The sequence below is a fragment of the Mesoplodon densirostris genome, chromosome 18 (assembly GCF_025265405.1).
Source record: "Mesoplodon densirostris isolate mMesDen1 chromosome 18, mMesDen1 primary haplotype, whole genome shotgun sequence".
NCBI lineage: Eukaryota > Metazoa > Chordata > Mammalia > Artiodactyla > Ziphiidae > Mesoplodon > Mesoplodon densirostris.
Window position 1 is genome coordinate 56,614,160 of NC_082678.1, and position 26,700 is coordinate 56,640,859.

At 40.8% G+C, this 26,700-nt stretch overlaps 1 protein-coding gene across 3 annotated transcripts in view; it reads left to right on the plus strand.

Annotated features, from left to right (window-relative positions):
- ACACA (acetyl-CoA carboxylase alpha) overlaps window positions 1–26,700 on the plus strand; it is a 236,979-nt gene that overhangs the window by 99,992 nt on the left and 110,287 nt on the right. For 2 of the 3 annotated variants that reach the window (XM_060081582.1, XM_060081580.1), the window contains exons 26-32: window positions 6,064–6,177; window positions 7,458–7,571; window positions 8,583–8,672; window positions 10,584–10,702; window positions 22,613–22,636; window positions 25,271–25,414; window positions 26,162–26,258. In XM_060081582.1, the coding sequence (XP_059937565.1) occupies window positions 6,064–6,177; window positions 7,458–7,571; window positions 8,583–8,672; window positions 10,584–10,702; window positions 22,613–22,636; window positions 25,271–25,414; window positions 26,162–26,258 (702 nt within the window). The remainder of the gene's footprint in view (window positions 1–6,063; window positions 6,178–7,457; window positions 7,572–8,582; window positions 8,673–10,583; window positions 10,703–22,612; window positions 22,637–25,270; window positions 25,415–26,161; window positions 26,259–26,700) is intronic. The other variant, XM_060081581.1, reaches the window with a different exon arrangement.

The window sequence follows — 26,700 nt, forward strand, 5'->3', positions numbered from 1 at the left end:
GAGAGTTCATTGCCTTTGCTACCCTAGAATGGCTAGATGGTGGGGAAACCAGAAAATGCATTTGAAAGGAAAAAACAATAACAGCGCAATGTAATATTTCAACTTCTCCAAGTGATAGTTTTCGGCAAAGAAGTGATATTATCTCTGGCAACCTGCTGATTTTCTTTTTCTCAATCAGAAAAGGGAAGAAATCTCTGACTAATTAGATTTTTTTCCTTAAATTTTAATAAAAGGATTGCTAATTCTCATTTGGATAAAACCAAGACTTTCTGGCAGAGAAAGGTAATGATGAGGGTGTGGAAGAATTTGTCAGTTTGGACCTAAAATGGAGTAAAATTTGCCTTTTTAGGAAGCTAGTTATGGTGAGTTTTCATGTTATTATGATTACCTTTTTAAGGACTTAACGGTTTTTATGCACTAAAAATAGACCAAAGTCCAGAATCCTTGGAGCTGCAGAAGAGTAATGATCGTCCAAGACTGTCGCTGGGTTTCTTAAATTCTAATTTGTAAGATATAGGGGCCTGGCTCGCTCCTTTTGCGGAGTGATTGTAAGTAACGCTTGCCTTAAGAATCTCATTATTGGAACACGGAGCCATATTTCCTCTGAGAATTCTGGAGTAGCTTTGAGCTGGGGCTGTTCATTTCTCAAGTAATCACGCTGGTGTGATGGAGAGAGAAAATGGCAGCTGTTCGGAGCTCAGGCCTTCAATTTTCTTCAGAGTCCAGTCACTCAAGTGTGTAATTACACGGGGGTGCTGCAGGGGCGTTGGGCCCTGTCAGAGAACTGGTTTGAGGCTTTGCTTTCTGCTTTTGCCAGTCAGGACAGGCGTACGCCAACGGGACTCTGACTTGCTGCTGTTCTTATTTTTCCCCACCTTGTCATCCCGATTACTTCTTACCTGCATGGATAGTAGCCAAACTTTCTTTCCAACAGGCTGAGCTCTTTGGAGAAAAGAGCTGTTTGTTAATGTTTGGGTTTAGATGAATAGGACGGGGAGGGATAGGGAGAGAGGGAAGGAGGGAGGAGGGAGGGGAAGGGGAGGGACGAGGGGGAGTAGAGAGAGGAGGAGGAGGAGGAGGAGGAGGAAGGTTGAAGATGTGAACCAGAAAGATGGATTTGTCCTTTTCTTTATTTTGGCATTTCACATTTATCTTGAAAAAACAAAGGAAAACTTCGTAAACATCTCTAGGCTTTTATATCATTAAATTGCATTTGAAATATCAGTTATTTTGCCCTCATCTCAGAGATTTGGAAATCAAGAAGTTAACTGCTCTGCTTGAGCTGAGGGCCAGCTAGCAGTGACTTAGGGAGCAGGAGCGAAGGCTGGAAAAGCGCTCCGTTCTGATCTGCCTTCTTTGGCAGCGGTCAGGCCCTCCACCCCACATCTGCATTAATGGTGGTAGCTGGGAAAAGCCATTTTAGTTGTTTGGATTTGTCTTTCTGTAGGTCTTACTCTCTTTTATGGATAACAACTGGATATGGTAGCATTCGATTCCCCCAGCTGTGTTCTCTGCTGGTTCCCCTTTCTTTGCTTACCTTGGCTTCCTGATCAATGTTATGTGCCCAGCATTCCAATCTCTGCTTTCTAGAAGTGGGACTGTTGATGGTGTGCTTTGCTGAACTAGATGATGATTTCTGGGGCTTTGGAACCTAGGGGGAGGGAATCAAGAAAATCAGGCTTCTGTGAATCAGTGTTGGAGGATGTGGGCTGCTCCGAGGAAGCCTTCCTCCCCTCTGGGTGTTAGCATAACTTGCCTACTGGTAACTTGCCTCATAGACTCTCTAGCAAATTTCTTCTAATCTTTTGCTGTATCTGGAGAGCAAAATATCAAGTAAAATGTTAAAGTCCTGTCACGTTTTCTCTATTTGGAGGAACATTCTGCCACATTGAAAACAAAGCCAGTAAGTTTATTTTTTGAAAGTTCTTCTTATTTCTTAATTTTATAGGAAAAAGCTTGGAACATTGTTTAAATTTACTTAAGAGATATTTAAGGGACTCTTTAACCAAATTGAGCAATTTTGTATCAATAAAAAGTATCAACATCCTCACAGCTGTCTAGATGGCAAAGTATGTATCCTATAGCCACCTTGATTCTGAGTGGTCTTCCCCTCACTACTTCTATCTTATCTCTGGTGTGGTCCGCACGAATGTAGTATAATCCATGCTTCCTTAGGAGTAATGCCATGCCTGTGAGCCTCTGATTTGGTTCAGACAGGGAACATTTAAAATGCCTATCAGGGCCTTCCCTGGTGGTTCAGTGGTTAAGAATCCGCCTGCCAGTGCAGGGGACATGGGTTCTAGCCCTGGTCCGGGAAGATCCTACATGCCGTGGAGCAACTAAGCCCATATGCCACAACTACTGAGCTCGCGTGCCACAACTACTGAGCTCGCGTGCCACAACTACTGAAGGCTGCGTGCCTAGAGCCCATGCTCCGCAACAAGAGAAGCCACCGCAATGAGAAGCTGGCGCACCGCAACAAAGAGTAGCCCCACTCGCTGCAACTAGAGAAAGCCCGCACACAGCAATGAAGACCTAGCACAGCCAAAAACAAACAAACAAACAAACAAACAAATAAATAAAATGCCTATCAGCCTCCTTCCTTTTTCCTCCCGACATAACTGCAAATAATTTCGTTCAACGTGTAAATAATGGAGAAAAGTCCCAGTAAACCCAGGTTTACTGAATAAGGGTTATATTAACATTTCTTGTTTAATCTGTCTCACAACATCCTTGGAAGGTCAGAAATTCTAGCTGTGACTGGAAGAAGCTTCCAGTCCATTTTTGATATTGGGATTGGTGCCTCATCCAGCTGAACAGTAGTTAATGTCTTGAGAATATTACCCATTACGTCACATCTTTTCATTTTGAATTGCCTTCAAATCTTAGGATGCTAAGATCAAGTTGGCTATATTGGGCTCTCCTGGCAGTCAGCTACATAACTTTGGCTACGGTTTTGACACTGAAGCTTGCTTGTTATATTTCTGTAAATCTGAACTATTCCTTGTGGTTAACCACCATCTAGTTTAAGAATGAAAACAAGAAATAACTGTGTGGTACCAATCTTAACCATTATTGAATAATTTTCACTTTGGCTTGCAGATTTATGCAGGTAATCCCCAAATCAGGAGGTAGACTCATTAAATGAACCTGCCTCTATACACTGAGGAAACATAGGCTGACACCATCACCATTTAATGTTACTGTTACAAAATGTTCACCAGAGTTAGATGGTGATGTTGGGCTGTCCAGTTGCCCAAAGGACATCTGTCTCTAGGTCAGAGGGCTGTAAACTTCCTCTTGGATGCTTGTATCTTAGGGTGGGTGGTTCTGATGAATGGAATCGTCTTCCATCCCTGGTGGTTTCTTTCACAGCTTGAACACTGTGTTCAGGTCAAGGACAGGAGAAGGTTGAGAAGGTTACACTACACACAGTTTTCTGTTGCACATCTTTTCCGAAGTACTAATGATGACAACAGAGATCATAATATTTGAATGGGAAATTTCCAAGTCAGGATAATTTAATGGAAGTAGTGGTTTATTCATACTGTGTTTGATATTTCACATGCCAAAAAGGTCAGGTTTCTGTACTTTATCACAAGGAGTCCAGGAGGATTATCAGTTGGTGATTGTGAATGAATAATTACTTCCCTATTATTTTTTCTAGTCTTCATAGTTCACTTTTCTTACAGAAAAGAAGCTTCTCTACTGCCTTTCTCACTCCCTCTCTCTCATAATGGAAAGATGAAATGAAAAAGTTTTTTTTTTAAAGTAGTTGTGTGCGTGTGTTTTAGTTAGAATGTGATCTGTAGTTAGACAAGATGGTAACTCCATTCTAAAAAATTTATTTATTTATTTATTTATTTATTTATTTTAATTTAATCTCAAAAGGTAAACCTGGGTTTCCTTTCAAGGGAAACCAGTCCATATCACATCTGATATAGGTTGGGTAGGTGGCTAGTGTTCTTATTTTGTTGTGTTGGCTTTTGCTGTTAATGTTGAGACTTTAGTCTATTTGCAGAACAGCTGAGTTCTATTACCCAGGCCATCTCTTAGGTTTTTGAACCTCTCAATGGGTCCATTCTGATGACTGAAGTAAGTACCTCAGAAAAGAGTATATTTTCTCTATTAGGAACATTAGGTAAAGAGGGATTTAGGTAGGAAAAGCTTATCATGGTTTCCCTACCCACTGTTACCTATCTATTCTTTCCTTCCACCTTGTTACGGCCTTGTCGCTGGTGATTTGATTTGATTTATATATATATATATATATATATATATATATATATATATATATATATCATCCCATTTCTTTTCTTTTTTTTAAACTATATTTATTTTTGGCTGCATTGAATCTTTGTTGCTGCACGCTGGCTTTTCTCTAGTTGTGGCGAGCAGGGGCTACTCTTCGTTGTGGTGCGCTGCTGGTGACTTTATTAAAATTCTGTTTTGCTCTTAAGTTCTCAATAAAAGATGAGACTTGGTTGCATTTTCTCCCTCCTCTTTGCTTTTTCCCCGGGATGGGAGGAATAGGTCCTTCAGTCTGTGACTACGTGCTCAGGTGAGCCCTGGATTTATAATCACTTTCTTCTTCCACTCAGATGAGTGAATCCCCTGCGTTAAACAGGTGAAAACAATACTTGCACTTCCTTAACTATAAATACCATCACGTGGTTTAGGACTCTGGAGCACACCTCTGGTTGTGGATTGGGGAACCAGAAAGTATTTCCTGCTTTAAAATGTTTGAGAAGCTGTCTTTCCAGCATACCAGTGTTGAGTACTCCAAAACTGTTTACCCTGTGATGTGGAAGGTGGTAGGGGGTTGTAGAAAAAGCGTTTGGGGAAATGTATATTTGCCCCCAAAGCCAAAAGGCCCACGCTTCTATTTGTGCTGCGCTGGTAAAGGACTGTACGGAGTATCCCTGAGATGGGGGAGGGTTAAAGATGAGATGGAGATTCTTCAAGAAAAAAGCTGATAATCCAGGAAGGAGAAAGATTAAAAGGCAGCAACAGGAAGCCTTTTGAGATCTGGTTGTCTTTCATGTCCGATTCAATATTTGGGTGGGGGAGAATAAAAATTCACTAAAATATAAAGGCAGTTATTTCAAACTCCAAGTCGAGGGAACTATGTGATGTGGTATTAAGAACCACTATTACAGCTAACTCTGTAAATTTCAAAAAGGACATTTATAAAAGTGCATCTGCAGTTTTTTCAGCTTAGATGAGAATTACATGGATAATGGATGAATTTAGGGAATAAACTGATACTGCCTTGGAGAAGAAATATCTTTCCCAAAATATGAGTTTTTTTTCTTAAAATTTTTTAATTTTTTGGAGACAGAGGACCCAAGTCTGAATTACACCATGGATTGTATAGTAGGAGCTTGGTTTTTCCCTCTAATCCATCTAAGGATTCACCATGTTTAGGTGTCATGGAATGATTCTTGGTACAGCAAGAGGATAAATGATTTGGGGTATAGAATTATCAGAATATGAGATGGTGTTTTTATTTAGCGTGTGTTTATAAATGAATAATTTGTGCTTACGTTTCTGTTTTGCACCCTCCTGGGATGCTGAACATTTGGTTTGTGGAATGAAAACCACCAGGAGTGTTTCCTTTTGCCTTATTCTGCCTTCTTTCCAAAAGTGGGAGAGGGAACAGGAAAGCTTTTAGTCCCTATATTATTTAAAACCTCTTAAAACTTTGAGACATCCTGTTATTTCTTAGCGAGAGTCCCTTGACCCCTTTTTACGGTCTCTAATGATTGCTATTGCATGTTTAAAGTCTAGTGTTGATTTATAAAGAAATACATTAGGAATTTAGAATCTGAATGGCTGAGGAGTTTGGGCTTCTCCTTGGCAGCAGCTTCCTCTGGGATCGCCAGGGAAGTACCCCTCTGGGATCTCTTTACCACACTGTTTAGGATAAAGGTAACAGGACATTTGCATCTTAGTAATCTAGCTGTTTACTTTGTTTTTATTCCCTTTTCCCATTTCAAAGTTCTCTCCACCTCAGTTCTTTTTAACATGGATATGTATGTTCTTTGTCACATTAACAATTAGGATCAGTTGTGTGGCCGGGACCCCACTCTCACTGACGAGCTGCTGAATATCCTCACGGAGCTAACTCAACTCAGTAAGACCACCAACGCTAAGGTGGCGCTCCGAGCACGCCAGGTAAGGACATGTGTTGGCTGTCCGGAGGGAGGAATGGTTTTCATAGACTGGGCAGTCCTAGATGCAATGAGCTCTTCCTCCAGCACCTTCCAAAAGTCATGCAATTTCCCATGTATGTCTCATTGCCCTCAGAACAAACATTCTCACGTGGTATATGTTTTTTAAAGAGAAAGGAAAAGATTAACGTTAAGTTTCTTTAAAACAGGAGCCCTCTAGAAGCTAACACAACATTGTAAAGCAACTATACTCCAATAAAAATTAATTAAAAAAATAGAAGCCCTCTCCCCATTATAAAATCCTGTTATTATTCCCTACCCTTCCTAGTAAACTAGGGTCACGTGGAGGAAAGGAGACTGAGGGAAAGCAATAGGTTTAATATTTCTTACTTTCCAAAGGGAGCTTAGAAGCAGGTGAAAACTTTTAAGTGTATAGGAAAAAATCAAGTGTGGAAAGCAAGAAGATAATGAAATGAATCTTAGGTGCTAGCAATCAGCACAACCCCAGAGCAGCCGAGTTTCACCCTGTAGTCTTCATTTCCATTCCAAAAGGTTTCAGCGGGGAAGCCAGGAGTTGGCACTCCCTTTGTGTTCCAGCGCATGGACATCGACAAGGAAGCAGCATTTGAAGCTGTTCAGTGACCTTCTGCTTTCTCTACAATTGTATCCATGTCACTGAATTACTCCAAGTTATTGAACCTCTCAGTGACCTGCTGAGGGTATTCAGGTCCTACCGTGTCCCTGTTTGTTTGTGACACTGCTTTCACTCTCTCTACCCGTCACATGCATTGGTGTTACATCCTGACACCTCCTCCTTGGGATTGAGTACCTGGGGTTGTCAGAGCAGCTTTTCCTAGTCTTTCGCCTTCAGAGTTGCAAAAGGCTAGCTCTGCTACACCTACCTTCCCCACAGCTGTTCCCTGCCAGACCTGATTCCCCATTAACAGCTAGTCATGCAGTCCCCAGGACTAGCAGCTCTGCAATGGTAAATCACATGCACTGATGGAACTTGATTGAAGCTGTTTTTTCTCCCTCCCCCTCCCTCTGCCCCCACGGGAAATCGCTCACAAGCAAATCATGGTGAGAGTCAACTGAGATGCAGTATTTGGTGGCCTTGGCTTTATGTTACAGGACCCAGAAGTTGTTTTACTTGGTCTCTGTTTTATCTTTGATGCCTGCACTTACAGATTTATATTTATTGCTTTTGTATCAGAGCTGCCTAATAGGAGCCTAGAATAATCACTCCCTCAGGAACTTACGCCTCTTATTTTGCTCTCACTCTAGGTTCTTATTGCCTCCCATTTGCCATCATATGAGCTTCGCCATAACCAAGTAGAGTCTATCTTCCTATCAGCTATTGACATGTACGGACATCAGTTTTGCATTGAGAACCTGCAGGTATACATTATAGCCCTTTTCTGCCACTCTGCACTCTTGTCCGCTTTACTCCCAAGCGTAGTTTAAGTAATCAGTCAGTCAATTTTGATTTTCTGTGTAGTGAAGTTTCATATCTTGAATTTCTAAAATGATTTATACTTACGTGTTTTTTCTGCATAAAATGCTGTTAGAATTGCGGCTTAGCTTAAAACTTGAATAGGCCTGCCTTGATAGAAGTGTCCTAATGAAGTCTTCACCTCTTGTGCTCTTATCTAGGAGGTGTTCTAGGACAGCATGAAGTGGTAGCGCTGGTTGATCTCTGCTGTTCGAATCAGATGTATAAATAGGCAGTTAGTCTTCTACAGGCAAAGCTCCTTAAATAATCATTGAAGTTTACTTTAATGCTTACTGTTAAGCTTCATACAGAGCCCATTTGATAAAAGAATATTGGCTAATTTTACTGCTAATTCAAAGAACCTTGACTATTATTTTTAAAACAAAACCATTTTGTCAGGAATGACTTTCTATTTTTCTACTTGGAAATAATGATACTATTATTATGCCTAGCCAAGGGAACCTTCAGGGTTTCTATCAGATTTCGTTCTGGGGAAACTGAAGAGGGGGGAAGGATGTTTTTGCTTATTTGGTTCATAGTTGAAATAGAGGGTTCAAAAATCTATGGCTTACCATAGTGGAGTAGTGAGACAATGTATTAAAAGTTAAGTACAGATATGTGTCAGAAAGGATAATAATAGCCATAAACACTTACATTAGCATATAATTAAGGCACCGTTAATGCATTAGTCTAAGAATTTTACGTATATTAACTCTTCAACAGCCCTGTGAGGATAGGTATTCTTATTTTCCCCATTTTGTAGCTGAGGAAGCTGAGGCAGAGAGAAGGTAAGATCATACATGACCTTCATAGACAAAATCCTTAAGTTTCACTAAATGCTTCAAATGCTAAATAGTGTCCATTGGAATTGTTCTCTTATGGATGTAATGGTTTAAGCTTGTCTTTGTACCTTCCAGAAACTCATCTTGTCCGAAACATCCATTTTCGATGTTCTACCAAACTTCTTCTATCACAGCAACCAGGTCGTGAGGATGGCAGCTCTGGAGGTGGGTTCTCACAGGAACGTGACAATGACCTTTTTCTCAGTTCCTGGCTGACTCCTTTTGTCCATTTGGCTATTGTTATCAGTCCTTTTTCTTTGGCCTCAACGTTGGTTCTCAAGAGTAGAGAACCTTCCTCTTTTCCTCTGAAACAAATGGTCTTGCTTTTACTCAAGTGTGTCAACTCAACTAATCACCAGTTTCTGGGCTCCACTCACAGGAAAAGAGCTGCTAGCATTTTTCAATTCTACTTACCAGGTATTTGAATTCTTCCATTTCATAACGATTAGGATGCCTTGTTAACACAATAAGTGAAAAAATATGTGGCTGATCAGAACAGTACCATTTTGTGATTTGGGCCAAATAAAATGGATTTTAGTTATATTCTGAATTGTCAAGCAGTTCTTATGAACTCTTTTGGCATGAGAAGGAAAGTAATAACATTTAATGAACTGGGTTTTAGGTGCTTTATTTTTCTCATTTAATCCTATAATTACTTCGTAAAGTAGAAGAAAGTGAGCCTCTGAGAGGTTAAGTGACTTGCCCAAATTCACATGGATAGTAAGTGGAAGAGTTTGCATTTGAACCCAGGTCAATCTGACTCAGGACTTTTCTATTTCCACTACAGTACACTACCTCATTAAGCACAAAAATTGCAGGCCCCAAATACTGCTGTAAAGTTGCCAAGTAGATGTTTTTTTTGAAGATGAGGAAAAGGAGTGTCTTCAATGATTTTATGTGATATGATACCACTACAGTCCTTTGCGAGCTCTTTTGGGTTACTTTTTATTTGTATTCTGTGGGGAGACTGTAATGTATGCTGCTCAGTAAATATCAAGATTTGAAAATATCTAAGTGTCCTACAGTGCTTTTATGCCATTTAATGCAAAGTCTCCTGACGTACCTCACATGCTGATGTGTCTCATTTTATGTGCATGGCAAATTAGCTGTGAAGTACATGAGGTTGGACTGACGGGTTTTCCTGAGACGTAGCCTGTTGCTGTTTCTTTGAGTCAAGTTAGTGTATTTGGGATATTGTATGTCAACTTACGCCTTCCTGATTTTGCCTAGGGTTTGGGGGATATAAACACTGTAAAATCAGTTTGGGCCAGTGGGAAAACAAAACAAAGATACAAGATAGTGAAAGAGTTAGACTGTACTTCAATTGTTTCTGTCTTCTATCTTCACTCCTCAGGTGGCCCAGAATCAGTACCTCTCATTTTTCTCCCTGTTTGCTTTTATTTTTAATTAATTAATTAATTTATTTATTTATGGCTGTGTTGGGTCTTTGTTGCTGTGTGCGGGCATTGAGTGGGGCTACTCTTCGCTGTCGTGCGCCGGCTTCTTATTGTGGTGGCTTCTCTTGTTGCAGAGCACAGGCTTCAGTAGTTGTGGCTCGTGGGCTCTAGAGCGCAGGCTCAGTAGTTGTGGCGCACGGGTTAGTTGCTCCGCGGCATGTGGGATCTTCCTGGACCAGGGCTTGAACCCATGTGTCCTGCATTGGCAGGCGGATTCTTAACCACTGCGCCACCAGGGACGTCCCTCTCCCTGTGTGCTTTTATTTGCTGTTGAAATCATCATGTGTAATGAATTAATAGTCATGGTTCTATATACTCTTGTGCTAACTGATCAAACCTTCTCTCGAGTTTAGGTCAGTGTGAAGGGTTTATAGCACACCTAGAGGTGTCCAGCAGAGGAAGACTAGCTTTGTTTCCATTTAAAGTCATGGGTATAGTTTTAAGACTCCAACTTTATTAATTAAAGCAAGGTATGTATGTACAGGGCTTTGGGACTTGTCACCACAGACCACCTTCTTCTGCATCAGACACCTCTTTTCAAGACTGTCTTTTTCCTGGGCTAACCATCTCTTAGTTTCTGTTTTTGAAGTGTATTCACTGAGGATTACTTTTTAACCAGGTGTATGTTCGAAGGGCTTATATTGCCTATGAACTTAACAGTGTACAACACCGCCAGCTTAAGGACAACACCTGCGTGGTGGAATTCCAGTTCATGCTGCCCACATCTCATCCAAACAGGTGAGTTTGAGCTGGTGTGTGCACCTGAGCCAACCAGAGCTCTATCAGGAGAGTTAAAGGGAGGGTGGGGGTGGGTAATGTGTGTGACCATTCTGTATGGTTTTTTAAGCTAGAAATGTAGAGCAGAAAATGAACATGTTTAAACCAGGAGAAGAAGAGCCTCTTGGTATCCATTTCTTTTTTAATTTTTTTGATCTTTGATCTGGAGAGATAAAGTATGGTCTAATTAAGAGAAGTTTAGGATTACTCCATTCATTTTCTTTTTTTAGAAATTTATTTATTTATGGCTGTGTTGGGTCTTCGTTGCGGTGCGCGGGCTTCTCATTGCAGTGGCTTCTCTTGCTCTGGAGCATGGGCTCTAGGTGCATGGGCTTCAGTAGTTGTGGCACACAGGCTCAGTAGTTGTGGCGCACGGGCTTAGTTGCTCTGCAGCATGTGGGATCTTCCCAGACTAGGGATTGAACCTGTGTCCCCTGCACTGGCAGGCGGATTCTTTTTTTTTTTTTTTTTTTTTTTCCCGCATTACGCGGGCCTCTCACTGTTGTGGCCTCTCCCGTTGCGGAGCACAGGCTCTGGACGCGCAGGCCCAGCGGCCATGGCTCACAGGCCCAGCCGCTCCGCGGCATGTGGGATCCTCCCGGACAGGGGCACGAACCCGCGTCCCCTGCATCGGCAGGCGGACTCTCAACCACTGCGCCACCAGGGAAGCCCCGGCAGGCGGGTTCTTAACCACTGCGCAACCAGGGAAGTCCCTCCATTGATTTTTACTGATACTTGTATTCTGTCACTGAGGAGGCATAGTTCTTTCTTTTTTAAGTTGGAAAGAATTTACTGGCATTTTACTTGCTGGAATTTTGCCAGAAAATCACTTTTTTTTAGCAGTTTAAATCAATGGAATATAAGCATATTTTGGGTGGAGTGCTTTTCTATATGTTTGCTGTAGGTTAAGGTTATACCTGAGTCAATTTCATTATCTCCCTAAAAACAGACACTTGAAGTTAGCAGTTGAAACTCAGTTTTTAAAAATCACACTTCAGAAAGCAAATGTAAATTCAAGTAAATTAATTAAGCCATGTTAATTCCACTAATTTTCCCTTCCTAAGCCCTTTAAAAAAATACAAACGTGCATATGTAAATTTGTTTCCAGTTCCAACAATAATACCAAAGTATTGCTTTGGTTTTAAGACAAAAATACTGTCTTGTAATCTCATTTATTTTTAAAGTATTCTGAGGCAGTGAAAACTTAGGAATTTCACCCACACATATGTTCATCTCCTCCCGTATTTTCATTCTTTTCAGTAATACCACAGGAAATACAAATAACCACAGCCAGTCTTAAGCTGCCCCCTCCATTTCTGCTTTATGGCCTTTGGTTCTTCACTTTTTATTTCAAAGTACTAGGTCTTTGGGGATCCTTAGTTATAGACAACAGAAATGGTTTTGTTCCAAATTGCCACTTCACCCAAAGCAATAGAAACTCTTCCTAGAGACAAAGAAGTGTGTGCTGAGATTTGCAGCCACTGGATGCCACTGTTGATCCAGGAGAGGTCAGCAGATGTGCAGTAGCATCTTCAGAAAAAGTACTTGTCTTCTTTGTCTGAGAAGGTCCTTTCACTTCTCTACCTCGAAAATACCTTATGGCCGGCAGAGAAAAGCATATATCCTTGATTTAGCAAGCATCTCTCGGTACATTTTTGCCTCCACGGATTTCAGAATCTCATTTGCTAGAAACGAATGGCTGTCCTTCAGCGAGCCGCGAGGTACTCATGGCACACGTGGGCTCGGTGCTCAGGCTTCTTTCTTTTCCTGCGGTCCTTGAATAATTGTAGGGAACTACGCGCTGAACTTAACGCTCTTTGTAATTCTCGGAACCTTCTCCTTTTCTTCCTGCTTTCTACTACCTCATTCCTTTGGGCAATGAGTTGTAGTCAGGCCACAGAGCTGCTTGTGATTTCCTTCCTTCCCTCATTGCTCCCCTTGCCTTTCTGAATTGCTCTCCCTGTCCTACTTTTAAATTTGAGGATCTGTGTCCAGTTTGGTGAGGGAAAGTCGATTGGAAAATGAGAGACATGCTTCTTAACCGTTTGTTAAGAAATCTTATTCACCTTTCCATCTCAAGGGTGTGAACCTTGGTTATTGCTGATATGGTTTCAAAACGTGTATACGTGTCCCTCCCAACAACTGAGGTGTACACATTCCTCTGGATAAAGACCAGACCTGAACAGAACAGTAATCCTGTCATCTTTCTAAAGTCTTCCTTGGTTCTGTGTATACAGAATTATAAACTGCTGGAGTATTATTATTATTGATGTAGATGTAAAGATGAAGATAGGGAAAATAAAGGAGGAAAGAGAAAATAATCTTTGTGGAAACCAGAAAACCATTAAAATTGCTTTAACGCTTTTTAGGTCTAAAATCCTTTTGTTAGTTTAGGAATAGAAGATGTATTATCAGATTTAATTACAGAATGCTGTATTTAATTTTAGAGCATGGCTTATTCAGTTATTATAGATTTGCAACTTGAATTTAGTTTTGTAAGATTTTATATTTTCTTATAAATGTTTTTGTTATAATTTGGAGTTATGACCTTATCCTGACACCAGTTGGTGTACTGCAATTCAGTTCTGACACTTCCACCTGGCGTTAGATCAGATGCCACTAGTTAAGGGCTCAGTTCTTCACAAAACTACCTCTACTTCAGATGTGGCCACAAGTTGGGTTCCCAGGCCACCCACACTTCTGACCAACTGGCTACAAATTTGGGGGTTCCCATGACCCCTTCAGGTTCAATAATTCACTAGAACAACTTAACAGAACTCAGCAAAACACTATACTTACCATCACAGTTTTTTAAATAAAAAATACTGATCAGGACCAGACAAGAGATACATAGAGTAAGGTCTGGGGGGGTGGGTCCTGAACACAGAGTTCTTTCACTGTGGAATCAGGGTACCTCATCCTCCCGGCATATCAATGTGTTCACCAACCAAGAAGTTCCATTGAGCTTCAGTGTCCAGAGTTTCTATCAGGGTTTCATTACAATGTCACGATTGATTGACTCATTGGCCATGTGATTAAACTCACTCTCCAGCTTGTCTTCCCTCCCCAGAGGTCCAGCTGACCCTCTAATCACATGGTTGGTCTTCCTAGTGAGTAGCCCCTATCCTGAGTTATCTCTTCGCATAAACTCAGGTGTGATCCAAGGGGCTCATGAATAATGAAGGCACTTCTATTACTTGAGAAATTCCAAGGATTTAGAGTCTCTCTCCCAGGAACCAGGGACAAAAGCCAAATTCTGTATTATATCATAGGCCTGCAACCCTTACAGAAGAATTCTAGGGTATCTTAGTTTTAGCTAGTTTTGAGTCAAGTTCCAACTTTTTTTCTAACCTCAGTACTTTTGTTCTTTTCTGTTCTTACTGTTTTGAACAAGCAGGCCATAAGCATTACTGTTTCTAATTCTACAGAAATAAATTACAGGAGACTGTCTACCAGTGTTTATTCCACTCTCAGTTCCTGTAAGGCTCAAGGACACAGTTATGTCCACTAACCTCTAGATCAGTGATTCTCAGAATTATCTGCAAAGTATTTTAAAAATACCCATATGGGTTCCTGGCTCTTAAGATTCTGATTAATTTTGAACCAGAGTCCAGGGGACCACTTTTGTTGTTTTTTTTTTTTTTTTGCGGTACGCGGGCCTCTCACTGTTGTGGCCTCTCCCGTTGTGGAGCACAGGCTCCAGATGCACAGTCTCAGCGGCCATGGCTCATGGGCCCAACCGCTCCGCGGCATGTGGGATCTTCCCGGACCGGGGCACAAACCTGTGTCCCCTGCATCGGCAGGTGGACTCTCAACCACTGTGCCACCAGGGAAGCCCCAGGGGACCACTTTTTGAAAAAGCTTCTCTGATAATTCTGTTGACCATCTACAATTGAGAATCACTACTACTAGACCAGCACTGTCCAATAGAAATATAATGCAAGCCACATATGTAATTTAAAATATTCTAATGACCATATTTAATAAGAAACAGACAGAATTACTTTTAATAACATTTTATTTAACCCACTGTATCCAAGATACCTTTTTTTTTCTTTTTGGCTGTGCTGCATGGCAGGTGGGATCTTAGTTCCCCAACCAGGGGTCGAACTCCCACCCCCTGCACTGGAAGCATGAAGTCCTAACCACTGGACTGCCAGGGAAGTCCCTCAAAATACCATTTTAATATGTAATAAAAAGTTATTAATCAGGTATTTTCCATTCTTTTTACAAAGTCTTTGAAATTTAGAGTGTATTCTCTACTTCCAGCATGTTTCAATGCAGGCTAGCCATATTTCCAGCACTTCCTAGCCACATGGACAGCTCAACTGTAGACCAAGAATTAATTAGGACAATCACACTGAGTCCTCTTTGTTTATGTTAATGGTAGTATCCCTAGGAGAGATTTTTTTTTTCTTTTTACAAACTTTTATTCTTATGTTGCTTATTCTTGGTAGTTACAGCAATCATCCACTTCTGATACTGTAGATATACTACAGTATTTTACACATGCTTTAAAAATTGCTCAGTGAGAACAGAGAACAGGCATATGAATATACATATTTTACATATCTCATGCTAAGCAGAATTTTATATTTCCCCAGTATTATATTTGGGGTTAACAAACCAAAAATTCTTGGGGGAGAAAACACATACATTCTTTAACCAGTTTTTGCATTTTCTTTCCTGGTAGTTGGTCTTCCCATTTCTAGCCAGACATTCTTTTTTTTTTTTTTTAAATGTTTATTTATTTATTTATTTGGCTGCGTCAGGTCTTAGTTGCAGCGTGCAGTCTCTTCGTTGCTGCGCGTGGGCTTCTCTCTAGTTGTGGCACGTGGGCTCCAGAGCGCACGGGTTTAGTTGTCCTGCAGCATGTGGGATTTTAGCTCCCCGACCAGGGATCAAACCTATGTCCCCTGCATTGGAAGGCGGATCCTTTTTTTTTTTATTTTTCTACATTTATTCTTTTTTTTTTTAACATCTTTATTGGAGTATAATTGCTTTACAGTGGTGTGTTAGTTTCTGCTGTATAACAGTGAATCAGCTATACATATATCCCCATGTCTCCTCCCTCTTGCATCTCCCTCCCACCCTCCTTATCCCACCCCTCTAGGTGGTCACAGAGCACCGAGCTGATCTCCCTGTACTATGCAGCTGCTTCCCACTAGCTATCTGTTTTACATTTGGTAGTATTTATAAGTCCATGCCACTCTCTCACTTCGTCCCAGCTTACCCTTCCCCCTCCCCGTGTCCTCAAGTCCACTCGGAAGGCGGATTCTTAACCACTGGACCACCAGGGAAGTCCCCAAACATTCATTTGAAGTAGACTAAACTTGTCCAGCAAGTCCTTGGGAGTATCTTTCTAAGCTGTATTATCAAAGCAAGACTACAGTCTCTTGTTGTGTATGGGGTCATCTGGTGGAATTCTATTCCTGTGGTTTGTTTTTGACTAGTGATTTAGCCCCCGTGGGTGGGGATGAAACATGGCTCTTTGTCTGCAAACTGACAACAGCAGAGTATTTTTTCAGGAAAATGCCTTAGATGCCACTTGGATTGAAGACAGTGTCCCATTTGCACGTTTTGATTTTTAGAGAAGCAGGCAAAACACAAGCAGCTGCCATTGCTAATAAATGGAGCAGCCTCTGAGAAGGGAGAAGAAACCCCCTTTTTAGCGCATTTGGGCAATTAGCACATGGCCAACATGTTTGGTACCTTTTTGTTTAAATTCATTGTGGGACTTTGTATTGCTTGACATTTTCTTATACTTAAAATTTTTTTAAAAATTTTATTGTGGAAAGAACATTTAACATGAGATCTACCCTCTTAAATTTTTAAGTATACAATATATTATTGTTGATTTTAGGTACAACGTTGTACGGCAGATCTATGGTGCTTATTCATCTTGTGGACTGAAACTTTTGACATTTAGTTACTTTGTGTTTCAGTATAATTTGACTGTTTTTTTCTAATACTCCTCACAATATTTTTTTTTTAAAAAAAGGGCAGCAGATGACTAAACAATTTCTTACCTCTGTGACTTTCTCATTATCCTTCTTGCTAGGCAGGCTTCAGCCAAGGTATGTTATCTACTTCCTGATCTTCTGTGTAAGACTTTCAAATTTTTTATAGGAACTGTAGTTGCAACTTATTCGGCATCCTCAGGTCTTATGCACCAGAGGATCCAGATATTAGAGCTTTACTAAAGGAAGCTCCTGGCCTAGATATACCCTTTTCTTCTTAAATTCCTTTCACTTGAACAGCAGCTGCACTTGACTTAAGCATAGTAGGAAACCTATATATTTATATATGGAACACCTATATATATGGGAAATGGGTGGATTTTTTTTCCTTCTTTATCTTCTTAGCGTATAAGGACTATGTCCTATTGTATGTGAATTTTTTTGAGGGGAGGGGATTTTTGCTGTCATTTTTTAAAGGTGATTTGTAGCCAGTTAGCAATTGTCCTTAGAGGAGAAATGAGGGAGTTTCTTCAGTCTTTTTCTTGGTGCAGGAGTAGTCAGGATAGCTGGTCTGCACTAAGAGCACATTTTATTATTATTCAGACTTTTAGGACTTAATTCTTTTGTCTAAGATTCCATCAGGCCAGCTCTTTAGTGAGTTCAACCAGTATTTTACATGGATTAATCCTGGAGCTCAGACTGTTATCATTCAGCATTCCTTTTTCTCTGTCTTCTTCCAGTGAGGCTCAGGGTTTAGAGCCAGAGGTGGTGTGTGTGTGTCTTTTTTCTCATTCTGAAACCCTAGTTTTAGCACTCTGTGGTGCTGGTGATGGAAAAGCTTGTTACACTAAAGCCTCTTCCTGAATGTATTTTTGATGATTCATCAAATCATTTGACATTCACAATTTTACTTAGCTTTGGACATATTAAGTAACTCAGAATAATCTGGAAACAAATAAGTTCTTTAGTCAGCCTATGTATTTGATCTTCTAAAATATTTATACAAACATATGTAAAGTATATTATCCCATAAACTCTGTGGCTATGCATATGGCTGTGCATATTATGACAATCTGGGAGTATGAAATTTATAACCAAATGATTTTCATAAGTAATACATATTAGTGAACAGAGTTCATTTTTTTAAACTTTTAATCTGTGATGCAAATAAGAAGCACCACAATTGATGCAGAAGATGGAAGTCCATTTTGTTGTATATTTCTGTACATACATGATGGGTGAAGACTTATTGGTGTTTATTTCCACCTATTTCTTACATGGAAATCCATACTTTAGTTAATTTGAGTCGCACTGCACTTTCTCTGCTATTTGCTCCTTGTGAATTTGGCCTTGTATGTTATAAAGTTTTAATTCAAGCATTTTCCTCTTCTCCTGTCTCGCATCCAGAAGAGGTCAGCTGTGTTCTCCCCTGATACCACATGTTTTGGCCATGACTGAGTTTTGGCTGCTTGGCACCTTCAGAGTTTAGCTGTTGGTGGGTGGTCTCTGGACCTTCTTTTCATGAAGAAGGTTGTGAGGAAGTTTAGAAATTAGAAGCCTTCTATGGGGCTAATCGGCAGCCCATTGCCATTCTTGAGGATTCTGATCATCTTTGACACCCAGAGATTAGACCCTTCTTTGGCTCGTAGGGAGACACTCAAAAGTCATCCAACTTGCAGCATTTTTTAGCAGTGGGAGCACTTGGTTGTAGTTAGCAGGCCAGAATGAGCTATAAATAAATAAAACTCTACAGTGCTTGTTGCTTCCTTCATGCAGGGTAGTCTGCTGATAAGATGCAAGCATCTGGCATAAGAGAAGATTCTCAGCAGGTGTAAGTGCTTTCCTGTATCCATGGCTCAGCTTCTGGTCTCCGCTGTGTTATTTTGGCACTCTAGCCTTGGAAGATTGGAGAGTCGAGTTTAAAACTCTCAATATATCATTAGGGTAGCCCAAGGTCCCTTCTTGTCAAGGAAGACTAGCTGATTCCAGGGGGAAGGAAAAGCAGAATCTAGGGCACCTGTAAATCCCTGTAGTTTTGTGCTGTGGGTTTGTAGCTAATTATATAGCAGGCAATAGTAATATGTTGTAGCTCTGTTGGCATACTTGTTTCAGAAAGAGCAAAATCTTCCAGCAGAGCCAAGAAGGAGCTTTAAAGGGGCTGCCAGTGAATGAAGCAACGATCATTTTATTGTAAACGAAAGCTCTGCAGTGGAGTCCGGGCATCTGAGCTGCAAGGAGGTGGTGGGGGAGATGCCAATAGAAATACATGGTTCAGATGTGTTTTACAGCTCTTGATCTGGATTCTCCTGCAGAAGCATAGTCACACAAGGAGACCACCACTGGTCACAGCCAGTCAAATTGCTGTTTCTCCTATGGTACTGCTGTCAGTGACTGCTAGTAGGTTATTCAGCCGACCTCTTCTGATTCTGCTTTGCTGCCTGATTTCAAAAGATTTGCCCTATCCTGGCTCTCAGTTACAGCTTGATGTAACCACTGCTTGTTTGCATGCATCCCCATCATTTTCATATAGGGTCTTTTTTTTCCCTTCCAGTTAGAAGGCAAAAGAATCAGGAGCATTTTTATATGATAAAAGATTTATGTAGGGCCAGCTAGAATCAAGCAAAATGAAATTCAGCTGGAAGGGATGGTAAAAGGGTCAGAGAACTTGTGACTGCCAGAGAAGTTGGTGTTCCTTAAATAAAAAGGGTTCAGCCAGCAGGCAGCAACTCTGACTTTGCTTTCGTATTGAAGCAGGCTCTCCAGCCATTCTAGGGAGGCAGTCAGTAAAATCAGAGGTGACTTAATGCCGAGCACCTCAGAATTCAAAGGATTTCTCTTGTCCTTTTTTAAATTTAGTCTATATTGATGTGGAATGCTAGCCTCAGGAGCTGAGATGAGAAAATGCCAGGTCTAGATTCTGGTTTTTGACACCATATTTAGCAGTGTCCTTGGAAAGCTTCCCCTTTGGTTTCTCAGTTATCCCATCTGTCAAATGAAGCTAATCTACTGGAAGGAAAATGATTCTAATATTTTTCACAACACTGTGAATGAAGATTCATCATCGTAAGTGCTCTGAAGAGCCTAAACAGGTGTCTTACAAGTGAATTTATACTCCTCTTTTGTATTTGAAAATGCAAGTGATTGCCTTATCAGAGATTGAGAAATGTGATTATTTTTGCGTGATGAGTATGCAGTGAAATGTGGCAGATTTTATTTTATTTTTAGCTATATAAATGGGATATTTGACTCATACAATCTCTACGTTAGTTGGTTATTTTTGTGCAGACCACTGAGCTAGCTTTCTACTGTATCACAATAGTGTGCAGTATGCCACATCGGTCATTTTCTTAAATTGATCAAATAGCCCCTGTATAGAGTTACAAAATATACAGATGATTGTTACGGACATGGCTAAGTATTTACCTGGTAGTAGAGAGTTTAACCTTCCTTCTCTGCTCGTCTCCCTGACAGATCCACAGAATCATATTCTATTGATACCAAAGGGGATAAGCTGACTCTAAACTTACCTCTTATGTGATTGATTTGAGGCCAGTCCTTTAAAAACTGGAGATGTTGGGAGTTTTGTTCTTATCCCATACTGTGTAGATGGTGCATAGTTCCTATAACAAAGCAGCAGGGGGCTTCCCGTGAGAGCTTGAGGATTGCTGATGGAGAAGGGCTGGCTTTTTCTTGGTAGTGTTCTTTTCAATTCAGGCCTTTTTCTGCTGAAAACTTGGCCTTTATCCTGTGAAGACTCCCTAAGGGATTAGAGTAGTCACAGAAGCAGTGAGACCATTTTATTAGTGTAAAATATTGGTTAACAGTTGAGAGAGATTATACTGGTTTCTAAATTCGAGAAACCTGGATGGAAGGAGCCTGAGATTGCTTTGGTTGTAGGGTTCTTCTCTCTGAACTGAGGCTTATAGTTCAGAGACTGTGCAGGTCTTTAGACTCCTTTTTATATCTTAAAAGGAAGACTTTCCTATATTTTCATTAGCACTTACTGTTAGTTTTCTGCTTCTGCTCTAGAACCTGTGCGTACTTTTTGTTTGTTGATGAGGGCCAAGTGCATTATAACTAAGGACCTCTTGTAAAATGAAACTCATTCCCCTGAGTGAGAGGCTCAAAGACTCCAACCAGCAAAGGTGCAGGTTTTTGCACTCGGAGGTGGCTCTTGCCGCCTTATGAATTTGCTCTGTGATACAGGTTTGATGCAAAGAGCATTGCTACTCACAAATCACGCGAGGTATACAGTTTGTGTGCAGCGATATGTCACAGCTCTTTATTTATATGGCCAGCTCAGTCTGTTCTGCTCCTTTCACTGCCATGGGAAGTGCATCATTTTCCTCCCACTCTCCTCCTTCCACGTACCATCAGCACCACCCACTATGTTCTGCCCATTAAGTCCCCTGTGTGCCAGAAAAGCCCAACAATGATTAAACGCTGATAAGAGTGTTAGAAAGATAATCAACCCATCAACCCCCTTATAGGACTCCTAAATTGTGGGTGGTAAGTATAACTTTTCCCTTTTAACATTGAAAATAAGGGTTTGATTTTTTTTTTTTTTCAGTTGAGGAAATGACTGAGGTCAAATTAAAAGGAGTAGGGGGGGGAAGCATTGATGTCAAAGACCAAAGAGAATGCAGGAGACTTGCTTTTCACTTTCCATTCTTATCCTCGTCTTTCTTTCACGATTTGGAAATATTCTTTCTCAGGCAACTCTAGGGCTAGCCAGATTTAGGTTAAGGTTTTATTTATGGAAGGCCTAGAGATGTTAAGCTTACAGCAATTTTTTTTTTTTTTTAATTTTAATTTTTATTTTTGGCTGCATTGGGTCTTATTGCTGCACACAGGCTTTCTCTAGTTGCGGCGAGTGGGCACTACTCTTTGTTGTGGTGCATGGGCTTCTTATTGCAGTGGCTTCTCCTGCTGTGGAGCACAGGCTCTAGGAGAGTGGGCTTCAGTTGTTGTGCCTTGCGGGCTCTAGAGCACAGGCTCAGTAGTTGTGGCACACGGGCTTAGTTGCTCTGCAGCATGTGGGATCTTCCCTGACCAGGGCTCGAACCCATGTCCTCTGCATTGGCAGGCGGATTCTTTACCACTGCACCACCAGGGAAGTCCCAAGCTTACAGCAATTTTTAAAAGTCATTATTTCCCTAAATTCATTTCACTTAAAAATACTAATTAATTCATTTTTAACAGTCTATATACCACTCTAGTCATAGAATCATTAATCATCACATTCCTGCATGCTTTTCAGTTCCTTTAAGCTCCTATGGCACAGAGTACACTCCTTTCCTACACCACCTCCTACCCCCATCCCAGCCCAGTCTACAGGAGGAAGAGCAGGGTTAAAGAGAATTAGAAAAGGGAGCTGGGAACCCAGATGCCCAGCTTCTTTTCTCTAGAGGAGAGTTTGTAGGTTCATCACACATCCTGGAAAATCAATTAAGGTGGGAGAGGCTGTGGAATCAACTTCTCTGAGCCTCCTTATTGCATTTTTAGTAAAATAGGAACAAGTTAAGAAGATTCTCTAAGAATTTTGTCGAGAATTATATTTCTTGTTGAAGCTTAAGATAATATACCATATTATACAGCTTTAATTTTCATGAGCCTGTGGTTTATCCTTACTCTGAATTATTTTTTTTGTAATAGAGCTATAAAAAAAAACTCCATGGTAAATACATTTTGACCCTTTCCATCCACAGCTGCTGTGGTGAGGTAGGTCAGGAGGCACGCCTCTTTGGAGGCGCCCAGGGGGTTGAAGGGTAATGAGCACTGAATTATGTCTGCCGAAGGCCAGAGCTGCCAAACTGGGGCTCCTCACGACTGGTCTGTATCTGCTCTGACAGTTCTTTTATTATGGCTTTCACTAACCTGTCAATAACTAACTGTGGTTGTTTAATTACAGAGGGAACATCCCCACGCTAAACAGGTACCGTATATTTAGTTTTTTTTGTTTTTTGTTTTTTCTCCAATTAAAAGCACCTTTTAGGAAAATCAGGGGAAAAAATAACACTACACTTGACAAGCTAACATGTTATCTTTCTGCTAGGGAGTCCTGGGCTCCCCTTTGGACATACTAAATTATTTTTTCTGTTTGGAAAACATGTCTTCAGCTTTTCTTCAGCCATTCAAAAAGCAATGCTTGAAAAGCCTCAGTATGGAACAGCTCCCGTCTAGCTGTGTACAATAGGGGAATCCTCTGCCCAATGTTCAGCTTTGCTATAAGCATCTTATTTTGCTAAGTTCTCTGTTTGGGGCTTTCAGAGGAGAAACCCTTACGGTTACTCCTATCCTGGCAAATTGTTCATCAGTTTTTTAATTTATAGTTTCTCTAATTTGCTTCTCCTTTTAGAGGAACACACATGCAGAAATAGCTGATCTCATGTTTTATCAGTTTGTTAGCTATTTTTCTATAAAGTGTTATGATGCTATGAAAGTCAAGTTTTATTTCAGACCTGTAATGAGATTACATTGGAAAAGTGTATCTGAAGTTTTGATGTGTGTAGCCCTGTGAAACGTTTCCAGACCCGTGTAACACACGTGATATTTTAATATTTTGAGTTCCTTCTGCTCCTGAGCCAAGCAAGGCAACACAATGCAAGTTTGAGAGGATAGCAATTCTGACTGGAATCCACAAAGTGCTTAAAGCCGTAACACGTTGGTGCTGACGTCTTTGTAGATGATCAGTTATTTGTTGAAATATTTATAGGCTTATGTTTATTTTGTCCCTCTCCCTTTAAATATTAAGTAATCAAAACTGTGTATAGCTTTTGGCATCCAATTTGGATGGGGAGAGGAAAGGGAGTGTTTTATTTGGTCCTCTTTTCTGCTCTTGAAGAGTGGGCTTGCTTCACTCCTGCTTGCCTTTAGCTGTCCTGGTCCAAGAGCATAGTAGTGGGGGAAACTGAAATGTGGGTATTTCCGATGGGGTTCGGTTGAGTGAAAAAGATTCTTAACCCCATGTTTGCCACAAACATAGACTGTAAGCGTCTTCAGAGGGGGTTCCCTTTAAGGGTTATCTGGATTCTCTTTCCTGTCTAATGCCAGGCAGGAAGAAAAGATACAATGCCTCACAAACTTGCTCCTTTACTAAATATATTTGGTGATCCTAGAAAATGATGATAGCACTTCTGTGTTCATACAGCTCTGAATCCCAGTTTCTAGTGAGCACCATGTGTAAGACTTGCTTGATGTGTGTTTCATTTGTCTGTTTCATTCATGGTATCAATGGTTTCCTCTCCCACTCTACCTTCTAGTCCCTGGTACTGTCAAAAGTTGAAGTACTTTTTCATAGTCATCATTTACCAAAGGAATAAAAACCGGGAGTGTCAGTCTTTAACAGTCTGTGTGAGCAGCACTCCCGTTCTGTAAAAAATTCCATTGCCTTTTATAATTACAGTTCGCAATAGAATACAGTATGTACCCAGATCTCTAGCCCACCTTGCTGGCTCTCTTGACCCCTGAAACACTGTAGGCAGTGCGCTTCAAGGAGATTTTTGAGCAGCTCCCCAAAGTTCAAGTGCCATTGCCTTGCTCTGAACATGCTTCGGATCAGTATGCCAGTAACATGTCGGCAAGTCCTGGAGGCATCCTTTAGTTTGGTCCTTCCTAACAGGCTGTCCTGATTGACTGGGCATCACAAACACTTTACAGTAGTATTTATCAGTACATGCTGCTGAGGTGCATCAAGGAATATCCAGATTTCATTATGTTTTTAGATTGAACAAATCAGTTCTCTTTGAGCATCTCCATTTACACTTGTTTGTCATGCTTACACATACTTTGAAAACCATGCTCTGCCCTTTTGTATCTTGCTGGGATTCATTAAGGGCTTTCAATGAAGATATGTTTCCTTTGGTATAGAAATGTGTTTAAATATAAAAAAGGAAATTTTGCAAACCTGTCTCTCTTTCAAAAAGGGAGAAGCTATAATCCTCATAACTGCGCTCCCCATCAGCCCATTCAAGGAAAAAATAGATACCTCAGTAAAGTTCCTTTTACAGATTGTTACTTGTTTCTCTCTGGTGAATTGTGTTTTTTCTAATGATTTACTAAACCATTCCAAATGACTTAGAGTTGTTGTGGACATGCATATGTCTATCTGTGAATACTTAATCTATTACAATTCCTAGAGAAAAATGCCTTAAGTGTTGCCTAGTTACAACTCACTTGGCTTGTTTACATCCTTTGAAAAGAGGGGATGTTTTCAGGAAGGGGAAGGTGCAGGATGGTTTTTAACCCCTATGTGCTATTCACTCGTTAGACATGTCATGATGTCATGGTATTAAAACCACCATGATAGTCCTGACAGTCCTTAGATTTTTATGTGGAGAAATCTGGGGTGGGGGTTGGTAAAAAATATTGTTCGTGTGAGGGGAAATTCCAGTGGAAGGGTTCATGTGAATCTAGCAAGACAGCCTTATCTATAGTGGGTAAAAAACCAAACCTGCTCTGCAACCTGACCCTACTTCAGTTTCCTCCCAGCTCCTTTTCCCTGTTGTGACTCTCCCAGTCCTTGTTCCTACTCTCCTTGTCTAATGCACTTGATTGAATTACCATTTAGAATGTCCTTCTCCTCCAACCTCAACCACTATGGCATGACTCATGTAGCTAGTGTCAGCGACGTGCTGCTGGACAACTCATTCACTCCACCGTGTCAGCGGATGGGCGGAATGGTCTCTTTTCGGACTTTTGAAGATTTTGTCAGGTAAGGCACCATGGAACTGTGTCTATACAAGGGGGGCCTTGGGCATCTCAGATTTCTGCCAAATGAATAGAGGTCCCCTGATTAGCCACGGGCCAGCTAAGGAGATGTAGCCCTTGCAGTATATGCTCTGGGAGAGGTGTAGGTCCTTCCCTTTCCACCTCTGTGCAGACTCTACAAACCTCTACTTGTTATACGAGCCTGGTCAGAAAAAAAGAAACAAACAAAAACCATCTTTTCCTTAGGAGCTAACACAAGAAACTGTCGGCTCTGTGATGAGTGAAATGTCAGGAGAAATTAAACACAACACTAGAGTGAGCCCCACCAGAGACGATACATCTTTTGATTAAATGCATTCAGCATCTACCTCTTGATGTATACTGATGCATTACCCTGGGGGAGGGGTAATTACATTGGTCTGTCACTGCTCTAGTCCCAGGCTCTTGCTGTTACTTTAAGACCGACGATGACAGCAGCCCTGCTCATATCTTACACATGAAAGAAGCAAAACAAAAAAAGCTTCGGATCATCCTTTTTTAAAAAGAAAAAATATATGTGGTTTATTAAAGTGTAAACAATCCATCCTCCTAATTTCTGCCACTTGGTGAAATTTTGCATGTCACCTCTAGCCACTGTTGACAATTGAGTGCAGGGTAGGATCGATTATTCTTTTAGACAGAGCTGGCAATGGCAACGTTCGTTTCCTGCCACTTGGGTTTTCATCGTGGGTGTTTCTTTGGTATTTTTCAGGATCTTTGATGAAGTGATGGGCTGCTTCTGTGATTCCCCACCCCAAAGCCCCACGTTCCCTGAGGCAGGTCACACATCTCTATATGATGAAGACAAGGTATAGTGTCCCCTTTGGGAGACTGCTTTGCTCCTTCAGATACAGGATTTGTACTATATACTCTCTTTCTGATTGTAGAACATTGTAGGGAAGAATTCATCTTTTTACCCTACTTTATATTATTTAATTTTATATGCCTCATCAAAGTATTTTTAGAAACAGGTGGAATATAAATTCTAACCTAAAAATCAAAACCACTGTATTAATCATGGAATCCATAGACGTAGAATGAGGCCGTCTATGTCCATTGCAGCTGCCTCTAGGTCTCTGAATGTTGTTTCAAACACTTGAGCTTTGATTGCTTTAGTTCTTACTCAGTAATGGCTTGTATATTTGCAGAGCAGTGCTTTCGTAGTCTTCAAGGAATTGTGGACTTCAGATAGTAGAAAAAATAGACACTTTGTTTAAAATTTTGTCCTTTTATTAAACCCTTCTTTCCCTT